Consider the following 13,055-nt stretch of genomic DNA (forward strand, 5'->3'; position numbering starts at 1 on the left):
TATCCTTCAGTGTTTCTTTATGTGACTATAAGCACAGATTCTCTCCCCTTCTTTCTTACACAAAATGAGGCATATTAAACACCATACTGTGTTGTATATTCTCTTTTGCCTGAAGATGCATCCAGCAGTTTTTCCCCTAGTAGTATATGGCGCTTCCTCATGCCCTTTTTAAAGCTGCATATAACCTGCTGTGGGTTATTAGTCCTCTGGTAATGTGGACACTGGTTATAAACAATGCAGCAAAGAATGATCTTTTTTTTTTTTTAAGATTTTATTTATTTACTTGACAGAGAGAGAGAGAGATAGAGAGAGCAGGAACACAAGCAGGGGGAGTGGGAGAGGGAGAAGCAGGCTTCCTGCCAAGCAGGGAGCCCGATGTGGGGCTTGATCCCAGGACCTTGGGATCATGACCTGAGCCGAAGGCAGATGCTTAATGACTGAGCCACCCAGGAGCCCCGCAAAGAATGATCTTATCCTTGTTCTTTTATAAGTGTGTACTTAAAAAAAACTCCCAGAAAGATAAAAGATGAATGTATCTGTCCTTCAGAGATTCTTAAATCCTTACCTTCTCACTCATTCCATTTGTCACCAGCACAGTGTTACATCTAGATCACCAGATAGCTTCCCTGCTGGCTATCATTGCTAGATTAACCTTTGCCCAATCACTCTTGGATGTATTCATCTGCCTGCTGGAAAATCTCCAGTCATCCTCCTTGTCTACCAAATAAATCACAAACTCCTTAGCCTGTATATAAAACCCACCGTGGTCTGCCAACGTACCCTCCTTTTCAGGTTCCTCTTAACAGTCTGCCCTTGGCTAGACAGCCTGCCCACTGCTTTCTAGATACACGTTGTGCTCTCATTCCTCCAGGCCTTGTTCTTCACCAGAAGTACTCACCCCTTCTGTATACCTGAACCCTGCCCCTTCTTTAAGGGTCTTCTTGAATGGCACTTCCCGCCTGAGTCTATCACTTACCACCTCAGCCAGAAATAATTCCACCTGACTTCCCCAAAGCCCTGTATTTAAATCAATTACATGGCGTTTGCCTTATGGTGCCTTCTACCATAACTATGTCTGTATGTAGCTCACCTTCCACACAATGTTGTGACTTCTTTGAAGGCAAACACTGTGCCTTCTGTATGTTTTATTTCCCAAAGTGCTCTTTATGGTTTTGCAAATATATAAGTCCCTCAGTAAATACTCCCTGGAAGACCGTTTATTGAGAGAAATCAGCCTTTTGGCTTGACCCCCACCCCCAGGGCTGGAAAAGGCTCGCAGGGAAATGAGACAAGAAGGTCTGATGGCTATAAAACACACACACGCACAGCGAGGCATGAACGCGCACAGACGCATCCATCCCGCCTACACAGAAGGCCAGCTCATAAATTCTGCCCATTTTAAAGCACTTGAGGATTAATGACAACAAAACTAAGTGGAACTCGGCAAGCATTTCATCCCTCTTGGAGGTTTGTGATTTTTCAAGGCTTAGGTTGTTTTATTCCATGGACCACAGACTTTAAAAAAAGTTACAGGGAAAGACTGGGTAAGTACTATAGCTGAAATAAGAGGTTATTCTCAAGAAAAGGTCACGATCATAATCTATTCTGGAAAAACGCTACATTAGGTTTCACAAAGTCTGGCTTCAGGGGCGCCTGGGTGCCTCCCTCAGTCGTTAAGCGTCTACCTTCGGCTCAGGTCATGATCCCAGGCTCCTGGGATCGAGCCCCGCGTCGGGCTCCCTGCTCAGTGGGGAGTCTGCTTCTCCCTCTCCCTCTTCCTCTGCTTGCTGCTTCCCTATTTGTGCTCTCTCTGTCAAATAAATAAATAAAATCTTTAAACAAAACAAAACAAAAACCTTTGTACTCTATAATCCCCAAATAGCAAGGTCTGTATCATTAGATAAAAAAGAAAGAAAAGAAAGAAAGTCTGGGATCAAGGGTGGATACTGTTCTATTATGTAGGCATTTTGTCTCATCAGGACATTGTTTTTCCCATCTAGAAAAAACAAACAAATCTTCCTGCAAAAGGAAAACATTTTTTCTCCCTCCAACATACCACCCCAACAGTGGTTCTCCACTTGCGTGGCAGGAAGAACTGTGAATCAGAGAAAAAAGGATGGTGTTCTCATCATCTTCTGTGATATAACCTGTTTACCTATCTTGACCCAACTTGGAATCTAACTGGAAAAGTAAAACTCAGAGTCCATTAGTGATTGTTCATGGAACAGGTTGATTTCAGAAGATGAGGACCAACTTCCTTCTACAGACCTACCACGATAATCTCTCCACACACAGGGAGGCAGCCTCTGGCCCGGCCCAGGCTCAGGCCGGTGTACCCCAAAAAAACTCACGGTGCCTTCTCCAGTTCAAGCTGCCATCACTGCAAGGCTCAAGTTCAGCAAAAATCTCCTAGGCAGCCTCGCTTGGGCTCTCTTGGGGCCCAAGAAGTGTACTTGTCGATGCCAAACCAAGCACCCATGATTTGCCAACTATCAAATCCACAGGTCTCTCTTCAGCCTTCACGTCATCCGAACTCTCTCTGAAACTGCTGGAACCACACTGCACTTCTTTTTGAAACCCCTTCTCTTCCCTGACACGGCCCCTCCTGATTCTTCTATTTCCTCTGCTGGCTCTGCTTCCATGGCCTTCCTGATGCTCTCATTCTCCCCTCTTCTCTCCTCTGCCCTCTTTTTCTCTCTACTTTTGCTGATGAAGTTCATCCACTCTTATGGCCTCAACTTGCCCCTATGTATGGATCCCTCCCAAACTGACATCCTTCCCCAGCTCTGGCTCCACTTTCCACTTTTCCTACCGAATATCTTACCATGATGCTCCATGGCCTCCTCCCACCGGCAATGATCTGGCCTGTCTGAAACCAAACTCAGCAGCTTCTCCCCGCTGCCCCCCCATCAGTCTCCTCTTCCTCTTTAGCTCCCTATTTCAGCTACCCATCCAGGTCAAGCCCTATTCCACCCAGCTCTTCCCTCAGCTTCTCATCCCATATGTAATTGCCCACTACATGTCACCAATTCTGTGTGTCCTTTCTGCCACATTCCAACTGCGATGGCCAATGCCTTCAGCGACTCTTGTCTGTCAGGATAACGGCCCAACTGCTCTGCACCTCTACTTTTTCTATCAGACCAACCCATCCTCCAGAGTTTCTCACTTTACAACATAAGCTTGATTATGTCACCGCCTCACTCAAAATCTTTTAATAACTCCCCAAATTCCTTGATACCTGGGCCCAAATTAACTTTCTGGTCCCATTGCCAGTCAAGACCCGTCTGTCCTGAGATGTCTTCTGTTCTACCCTAACCTTGTGGGTCCACAGTGTTCTGTGTAAGGAGTTTCATAGAGTCCCTCTCACCTCCCACTCCTCGGATCAATACATGTGGAGGGCCAACTCTGGGTTCTCTACTCCCTTGAAATCTACTTGGCAAACTTATCCTGGTCCTTCAAAGACAAGACAAATGTTACCTTCTCTCTACAGCCTTCCCTGACCAGTGGCAGAACCCCTGATCTGCCTCATTTGTTTCCCCAGAACTGTGTTCCTGCCTCTATGATAATCTGTCCCTGCCTACTCTAAGATCTCTGTATGTTTCTAGAGGGCAGGGACTAGCAGTCTTCATTCATACACTGCACATCTAGCACAGTGCCACCAGACTTCTCACGTGAGCCCTCCAAGGGCTAAAATGGCACAGAGCTAAATTTGTACTCTTATGAAGGCAGCAAGTGTATGAGGAGATCAGCCTGAATGAAACAGAGAAATTCCAAATGGCGAATAATGTAGCTCCATTAGAAGATTTTCTTTTGCTGAAGGCCTTCCTGATGTCCCTTAAATCTCACAGACAAGTGGTTGCCTGTTCTGCCAGGAAGTGAGGACCCCCTCTTCTCCTTAGCCATGTCGGCCTTCTCTCGGAACACAACAGATGTGTTCTTAAGGCCTAGAAGAGCCCCACTGCGACCTCACTGTGGCCCACTGCTTCACCGTCCCCAGCATCAACCACTCACGGGCTTGCCACATTAATGGCCAGAGGAATCTAAAGTTTCATTAAAAACATGAGCTCAAAAGGCCCCAGGGAGCCCTAAGAAGGAACACATGTTCTGAGGTTAACAGAATTAATTATAAATTACAGAGGTTAATAATAAATTGAATTCCATTTTAACTTTCTCAAGCTCTGATTTCTGATATCTAGGCCCCTTATGGCCCAGGTATATTGGTTCCCTTCCCCTGTAGCCCTCAAACCCTCTTAGGCCCTTAAATCATTTACTTGTCAGGTAAGCTAGGCCCTACCTGAAGACCCAGGTCCATGGGGTACTTGAAGAAGTCCTAGGCCAGTGGCTCAGTTCTATCAAGCAGCGACATCTGCTGATCCATACTGTGTCCTAGAGACTGTATTAGGTTATAGGGGAGACCTAGTCCCTGCTCTCAGGGAGCTTCTGTTTCAGAGACAGAGGCATGTAAACAAAGCACATGTGAATGTGTACAAAGAGATCCGTGGCAGGAGTGTATGTAGTTCCTGTAGGACGGCCCAGCTGGTCACAGGCACAAAGCCCTGAGCTGACCCTAACCTTGGTTCCAGAGATATGTTCTGGCCCCAGTCCATCTGAACAAATATTTACTGAGCCTCTACTGCCAAGTTCCTGCCCTCATGGATCTTACACTTGGGCTTCAGTGTTAGCAGATGCCTCCTGATCTTGTTCTTCCGTACAGAGTACCTTCCAGAAAGCACCATTTCTCTAGGATGAGGGCTTGGTCTTTTTCTCAGCCAGATCTTCCAGGAACTTGAGTTCTGTACACAGAATTCAGGTCCTATTACTGGGACACTCACCCTGATGCTGAGTATACATACCTGCCCGTCCTTCCCTTGTGGACCTGTGGCTGGAACTTCTCATATTGTCCTTGGCCCACTGTATCTCCTTGCCCTCATCTGTAAACTATGGACAATAACAGTATCTCCCTCCAAGGGATATTATGAGTACTAAATGAGATAGCTTGGTACATGCTAAGCATTCAATAAATTAGCTATCATCATTATCTTTATTTCTAAGATCCCTGCCACACTGCCTGCCTCATCCATGGGCTTTCCCGCCTCTTGCTGAGGTGTGAGTTGGGGGCAGGAAGGGCCCTCCCCCCGCCGCCTGTCATCCCCACCCCCACCGTGCTTGTAGGTTGGCTTAGTTTGGCTCTCACAGGCTGGCCCACCCAGACCCAGTGGGGGAATCCATGTACCTCTCAGTGTCAGGTAGCCGTAAGCCAGGCTGGCCACAGCCTGTGCACATTTCCAGTGTTCTTCCCCAAAAATAATCCGAGAAAGGATGACACAGCGAATCAGCTCCTTGTTTGCTTGGGTATTCTGCAGAGAGCAAAGACATCATTATGCTTTTTGGAAAGGAGGGAAAGCTCTAGCCCAGGCTCTTCTCACAGGAATATAGGACTGAATTCACCTGTCGTCGTTTTCTCTTCTCTCCCCTTCCCATCCCATGACCAATCCAGCAAGGCCTGGTGGCTGTCCCTTATTCCTAAGTCCTCACACTAAGCTCTGTTCCTCAGTTCTGCCATGAGTACCTGATTCAAACCACGCTCACCTTTCACCCAGCTGACCACAAGAGCCGCTTCTAACTGCTCCCACTCTTGCCCCGCCCCCCTGCCCCGGTCTACTCTCAACATCATAGCCAGCGTGACTTCCTTTAACCTTTTATTGTGAAAAACTTTAGCAATATACAAAAATAGCATGGAGAGGGCTCACTTAGTTTCATGAGGTATCTACTCATGGTCAATCTTGTTTCATATCTATCCCCCTCATCCACCCACCCTATTATTTTGAAGAAAAATCAGATATTAAATCATTTCATATCTCATGAGCATCTCCCAAAGATACAGACTTAGACATATAACCAGAAAACCACTCTCACTAAAATATTAATAATTCTGTAATATTAAATATCTAGTCTCATAAATCTAATAATTACCTCATAAATCTAATATATTTTTTTTTACAGTCTGCCTGTCCATACGTTGAGATCAGTCTCCTGAGTCTCTTTTCATCTATAGGTTCCGCTTCCAACTCTAGTCATTATCCAAACTGGCCAAGGAGTTGTCAAGCCTTAAAAACCCACACTTGTACTCTATGGCAGATGGTACTTGTCTGTTTCTGAAAGCAAAGGTTCTAGCCTGGGGCTGTGAAATATGAATGGGTACAGGCCAAGATGACTGTCCTCTGCAAGTCCTCTGGATGATTTACAGAGGTAAATTTATAGATCTATCCAAGTAGGGGTATCAGCTTCTATCATCTGCCTGTGAGGTGTCTCTTGGCCTTTCCTAAAGCCATCTACAGACCCTTCCTCTAGACATTTTAAGCTCATTTTTTTTCCCTAGCCAGGAAGTCAGTGTATGAATTCCTCAGTGGATAAATCATGCTCCAGGAACATGCTGGTGCCTGTGTTCTAATAATGAAGGTCACCGTCATCCTATCTCAGGCTCCCGGATTTTGAACATTCTATTAATAGCACTTGCTCTGAGGTCCTAGTTACCAAGTCTTTTCTCGCTCTGAGAAATGCACCTCTGGACTCTGACCTCTGTTGCAACCTCCCCTTTCTGGTGCTTTAGTTTGCTTATGAGTCCACTGAACCACTGGCATCTGAGCCTGGGCCTCAGCCTGGCTACCCTTGTTCTCAGCCTCCTGCCTCACTATCCTGGCCTTCTTGTTACCCAAGGGATCTCATTCTGAAACATTTCAGGAGAAATTAAAAAAAATTTTTTTTTTTAAATTAAAGGTAATCAAACATAAACACAAAGAACAAAACATTCATTTTCAATTTAAAGCCAGGAGCACAAACCCTCCATGGAAGAATGCACAGTGACCCTGGTGTGGAACCCGAAGGCAGGGTGGCTACCCCACTATGCTCTGCCTTGTTTTCTTCTGCTTATAAAGAAATATAACAACTTCCCCTACTTTGAGTGCTTCAATGTCCACTGAAGGCAGAGCTTCTGTCATCGTGGACATATTTTTAAAGGGAAACTAAAACCTCGTGGGCTTTTTGTTTTACCATTTTTTTCTTAATCAGCTGAGCTATTTTCTTCTGGGATTGGGCCAATTTCTCTTTAGGAAGAGACATGCAGACTGTGTTCTTCTCCTCCTTGGCTGTAGTGTCTTCTTCACTCTCTCCAGACCCACTAGAGGAACACAATTCTTCTCTTCGCTGGTATGCTGGGATCTTGGCTTGCTGAGACCTGTAGATACCAGAGAGGGACGTGGATTCAGATTTGACCTCTGTGTATCTCAAATCAGTTAAAGTTGAAGAACAAATGAGGGGTAGGGATATGCGCTCTATCAGAAACTTGAAGGAATAAAGTCTGGGGATAAGCTCGCGTCCCCCCTGAAGCGCAGAATCAGGACAGCAATGTGGTGATTCAAATGAAACAGATTTGTTAAACCACCCACCTCCCTCAGAGTCCCAGCTCTGCTACTTACTAACCATATGACCCTAAGCAAGTTAATATTTAATTTGTTTCTTTGTAAAATGGGGTCAATCAGAGGAGGTGACTGGATTAAATCAGATAATACTCATAAATCACTTAGCATCACGCCTGCTATTTAGTAAGTACTATTTTAATATTAGCTATTATTATTTTATTAGCTCCAAAACGGAAGTGCTGAATTGGAAGATCTCAAAGATCTTTTTCATTCTAAAATTCTGATCCAAACCAGGAAAGAAAATCGGTACAATGAAATAATGGGAAGGGAATTAACAGTTTGAGGCCAGACTTCACTGTCCTCTTTCATATTTCTTAAAAGTATTGGCCAACTAACTAAAGAGGATGTAGTCCCAATAAGGAGAGGGGAGGGAACTCCACAAAGTCAAGAGCAGATTCAGAAGCAAAATGGCCTTCTCAGTTGTATTAGAAATAAATGTGTTGAATAAAAAGCCGAGTGGATTGAAAATCTCCCCACTCTCCACTTGCTTCTCTCCCTCCTGCCTCCTCTCTCCCTCCCAAGCCCCCTCTTTCCCTCCCACCCCTTCACGCCCCCCCCTTCCTGCCCCCTCTACTGTCTCACATGCACAATGTAGATCTCTGACTTCAATGCTGAACATGATTATGAATGGGTAACTGGAAATGGTAAGGATAAAAGTCAAAGGAGGTAATCTTACACAAAAAAAGACATAACCACATCTTAACATTGCCAGAAAAATCAAAGTGATCCAGAAAAAACAGAATTCTGAAATCTTAAGAGCAGAACAGAATGTTTAATTATAAACAAGTCTCCCAAAGGAATCACCTTTGTATATACAATTTTAAAAGTTGTACAACTTTTAAAAGTTCAACCACTACATAGTTTTAAAAATAAAATTTATCTTCCTTTTCCACTGATTAGATAAGTAATAAATGTTCACTGTAAAAAAAAAAAAAGAAAAAGAAGAAGAAAAACAAATGTCAAGTGTAATCTTTTACACTAGGTTTGAGAAATGACACGTTAACATCCATCCAGACTTCCTGTTCTAAATAACCAACCCAGAGGCACCTGAGCAAACCAGGTCACGGGGACAGGACAGCAACATTTCTTCAGGCCCAGGCCTGGCAAAATCACCTTCTGCCCACAAACAGAAGTGTGCTTTCAGAAGACATGCAAACTCAGTGGAAAAGCCAGAGAACATGGCTGATGCAAAGTGATCAGAAGGTAGGTGCTAAGCTTGCCTCCTCTCTGCCTGGTGAGTTAATGCTCCTCCTTCAAGACCCAACTCAGATGTCACCTCTGCTGGAGTCCCATACTAAAGTAGCAAGTAGAGACACCCTCCAAAGGACTTGCAAAAATTTCCTCCAAACTTCTACTATAGTGCAAATCACATTATAGTCACGTTTTCAAAATTCCTTTGTTTTGTTTCTGAGTCTTTGCCTTCTAGCAAATAAACTGCACCAGGGCCAGGGCTAAATCTCATTTATTTCTGAAACCCTGATACCTGGCTTACAGTAAAGATAAATAATGGCTTGTTAAATGATGCACAAATGAGTGAAAAAAAGAAAACATAGTCTTTAGGACACTTGAAAAATACTGAAGGTAGAGGGAATCGGTGGCAAAAGATCCTAAGTCAAGAAAACTAACAGAAAATTTAGTCCCTCAATAGAAGATTTTGCTTAGGCTGCATATTTCAAAGACCTGGAACAGAAGTTCAATCTACTGGGATCACCAAAGAGATTGCCAATTATGGATCTTAAAAATTATAAGCCCTAATATTTTAAGTTCAGCCTTCAATAAAATTAAGCTGAGACCAAAAGCAGCAAGCTTCAACAACAGCGACCTCAAAGCAAGGAGAAACATTGAGGTCTTGACAAATGACTTGAGAATGCAAAGACCTAAACTAGCTTTGAATATCTTGTCATGAAAGATTAGAAAGATGACTGGAGAATACTGACCAGTCAGATTTCTTGAAAGATAAAATAACAGTCAGAATAAAAAGAATAGGCAGGTTGAATGAAAGGTCTGTCTTGCCAGGTTTATAACTTATTCTATATATTGCTATCAATAAATATGAATTCAGACTAGTAATAATAAATATGAATTATCTGATTACTTCCAAGATACTCTACCGTGAACGCTACATCTTAACTTCAATTTTTAAAGTTATACAACCCTTAACCTCAGGATATTTTATGAGGTGGTACAAAACGACTAAAATTAAGCACATGAAATGTGGCTAATCTGAATTGAGATGTGCTATAAGTATAAAATACACACTGAATTTCAAAGACTTAGCATGAAGAAAAAATATAAAATATTTCACTACTTGTTTTTTAAAATATTCCAGATATATTAAGATAAATACAGTATTAAAATTCAATTTACCTATTTCTTTTTTATTTTTTAATATGGCTACTGGACAATTTTAAATTACATATGTGGCTGGCATTTGTGACCTGCATTATATTCCTGTTTGATAGCATTGGTATAGATCAATGGTTCTCAACCAAGGGTGATATTGGCCCCAGGGGACATCTGGCAATGTCTGGAGACATTTTGGTTTGTTATTACTGGGACGGTGCTAATGGCAGCTACTGGGTAGAGACCAGAAATGCTGCTAAACATCCTACAATGCATAGGTCAGCCTTCTACAACAAAGAGTTAGCCCACCCAAAATGTCAACGGTGCCAAGGTTGGGAAACCCTGGTATAGAAAAATGGTTAAAGAATTGACTCTGCAATCCGGCCGCCCAGTTTGAATCACTAGCTGTGGGATTTGGGGCCAATTACTTAAGCTTTTTTTGATTCATACTCCTTAGCTATAAAATTATAATAGTATAATAGTACTAGCAGTACAGGGATGTTGGGGCAATAGATGACTTCATGTGAGTACTTAGTGCCTGGCACAAAGTATTTGCTCAATAAGTATTAGCTATTATGATGTGAAAGTTTTACTTATTGTCTCTTTATTTCATAAAACAATTTTAATTTACTCATTATCTTTGTTATATTTAATTCTCCATGACTTTATCAATCTTGGTATAATTAACCTATCTATAAAAAATAAAATTTCCCAGGGCGCCTGTGTGGCTCAGTCATTAAGCGTCTGCCTTCAGCTCAGGTCATGATCCCAGGGTCCTGGGATCGAGCCCCGCGTCGGGCTCCCTGCTCAGCGGGAAGCCTGCTTCTCCCTCTCCCCCTCCCCATGCTTGTGTTCCTTCTCTCGCTGTGTCTCTCTCTGTCAAATAAATAAATAAATAAAATCTTTAAAATAAATAAATAAATAAAATTTCCCTTCAGTTAGGAAAAAACAATTATGTTCCTTCTCGCACAGGCTGCACAATTACAAATGGATTGTATAGCAGAATCGTTATTAAAACACACCACAGAAGCTCAACCTTCTCTTCTATATAATATGCACGCAAAGCTCCGCAGCCCAGGTTTGCCTTAAGTGGGAGGTCCGTGTTCCAGGCCAGTGACTGAGTGTGATGTCAAGGTTCTGTGGTACTTACAGGTGGAAGCAGAAATCCCAGTCGATGTCACTGCTGACAGTTGGAATGCGGATGGGGCTGGCTTGCATCTTCGTCCCACCAAGAATCACAAGTCAGGTTGGCTTTGGAAAAAAAAAAAAAAAGGCTTAGAAGTCTGTTCTATTTTCCCTCTGTTGGATGCTATTAACATTAAACTGAAACTGCCCAAATACATAACCCATCTGAAATCCATAAATAGACTATCCTCACTCATGTCTAGAGACACCTAGAAGGCAGAAATTAAAGGTATTTGTCAAATTAAACCTCTGAATTAAATTTCTTTCCCCTAATTCCTACTCCAGAGTACCTCCAAAATCCCTGACTTTTTTTTTTACCCCCTTAAAGCCAGTATATTTACAGCTCCCGAATCATCAAAACTATGTTCTCCTACTCAAGTCAGATATTGTTTTTGCCAGATGGATCCAACCAAGCAACCAGTTCTAAGCATTAAATGAAGTATAGCCACCGTATTGGTTAATTCTTCTCTTTGGCCCTAGGGCCAACCCACTATTTAATAGGAGGTACTAGTTAAGGAACACACAAGCGTCTGTTTGGGTATTGTCCCTAGCTGAGGGGGGAAATGACTGAAACCTCATGACAAACATCTGACTTATAATTATTTGTGAAATTCAATTCTCATGGCTCTCCCTTTAAATCAAATCTAAATCGAATGCACAGTTCTGCACTGAACATTAACACCCACCAAGTCGCTCCTCATTTCACCCTGCAGAATGTCACTCCTTCCCATCTGAGCCCTGAGTAGCTCTCTGACACAGGCTCCAGAACATCCACAATCCAAACACCAGAAGGAGATTAATTTCTTTCTAATCTCTACTTTCAAAACTATGGCCAGGGCGAGGAGTTTTGAGTTCCCAACCTCCTAAATTCTGTTCTTTGAGGTGCTATACGGTCCTGAATAAATTAGACTACCAAACTTTGGCCCCTCTCTCAAATGCAAAGCGCTTCCCTCTTCCCTTCACCGCAACTTCGTAAACCCTGAGCCACATCCTGAGCCCCAGGTGAGCATCCCGAGGCTTCTTTCTTGCGGGTGGTGCCACAGAGGCTCCAACTCGAAAACCACTGGCGGGGAGCAGCAAGGCAGGGGTTGGGCCGCCCACCTGGCCGAGGGCAGAGAAGCCACGCCCCGGAACTAGCCTTCCTGGCTCCCTCAGCAGGAGCGCTCGGCTTCCTCGGGCGGCGTCAGCGTCCTGGCCTCGGCGGACTTCGTTCAGGACGCCGCACAGGCGCCTGGCGGAAGCGAGGCTCTCTGCGCGGTCGGCCTGGCGCGCGGGCAGCCCGGGTTCCGGCTCGAGAGACAATGGGGTTGCCATGGGAACGGAACGCCGCGGACGGAGCCGGGAGCGTCGGCGCCTGTAGCCATGGCGACGCGGGGCACTTCCGGCCCCGGAAAATCCCCGGGCCACTCCCGGGCGCTTCTGCAGCACCCTTGGGCTTTCCGGTCTCCGCGGGCGTGACTCGCTCAGCCTCGGGCTCGTCCCCAAACTTCCCTCTCCTGCGGTTGCATGGTCACCTGTTGTTTTTCTGAAAGGACTTTAGCTCTCAGGCATGAAGATGCCGGAAGCGGAGAGAAATCCCATCGCAGGATGGAAGAGGGCGCCGGGCTCCAGGACCCCACCTACTTAAAGCTGCGGCGTACCGGACTAAATGGGCGCCTCCGCGCACTCTGCACCCCCGATGCCCCCCCGGTGTTCTGGCTCTCCGGACTGGAGAGGAAAGGCACAGATGTAACTGTTGATGGTGTCAGCACCGTCTGTGTTTCCTCTCCCGGTAAGATTTGAGCTATGCTTGATCAGGAAAGCGGAGTGTCCGAAATGAGTACTTTAAGGAATGAACCACTAGTTCTACTACTGATTAGCAGTTCCAACAATATTTTCGAGGGGTGGGGCACATTTAGCAAACACCACATAGCCCTAATTTATGCAGCATGTATTCTTTTTTTTTTTTTTTTTTAAGATTTTATTTATTTGAGAGAGAGCATGAGAGGGAAGAGGGTCAGAGAGAGAAGCAGACTCCCCGCCGAGCAGGGAGCCCGATGCGGGACTCGA

The 13,055-nt window shown here is 44.4% G+C and overlaps 1 protein-coding gene across 2 annotated transcripts in view; it reads right to left on the reverse strand.

The window, feature by feature from the left end:
• The window catches only part of TTC23L (tetratricopeptide repeat domain 23 like), a 53,413-nt gene extending 40,714 nt beyond the window's left edge, over positions 1-12,699 (reverse strand). The window contains exons 1-4 of one of the 2 annotated variants that reach the window (XM_064596801.1): positions 12,108-12,699; positions 10,972-11,072; positions 7,051-7,234; positions 5,234-5,357 (exon numbers count right to left, since the gene is read on the reverse strand). In XM_064596801.1, coding sequence (XP_064452871.1) covers positions 5,234-5,357; positions 7,051-7,234; positions 10,972-11,039 — 376 coding nt within the window. In that variant the 5' untranslated portion in view covers positions 11,040-11,072; positions 12,108-12,699. The other variant, XM_054504514.2, reaches the window with a different exon arrangement.
• Positions 12,700-13,055: the final 356 nt, after the last annotated feature.

This window comes from Mirounga angustirostris, unplaced genomic scaffold, assembly GCF_029215605.1.
Source record: "Mirounga angustirostris isolate CCGP_5_RB_7025 unplaced genomic scaffold, mMirAng1.0.hap1 SCAF_7, whole genome shotgun sequence".
In the NCBI taxonomy this organism is placed as follows: domain Eukaryota; kingdom Metazoa; phylum Chordata; class Mammalia; order Carnivora; family Phocidae; genus Mirounga; species Mirounga angustirostris.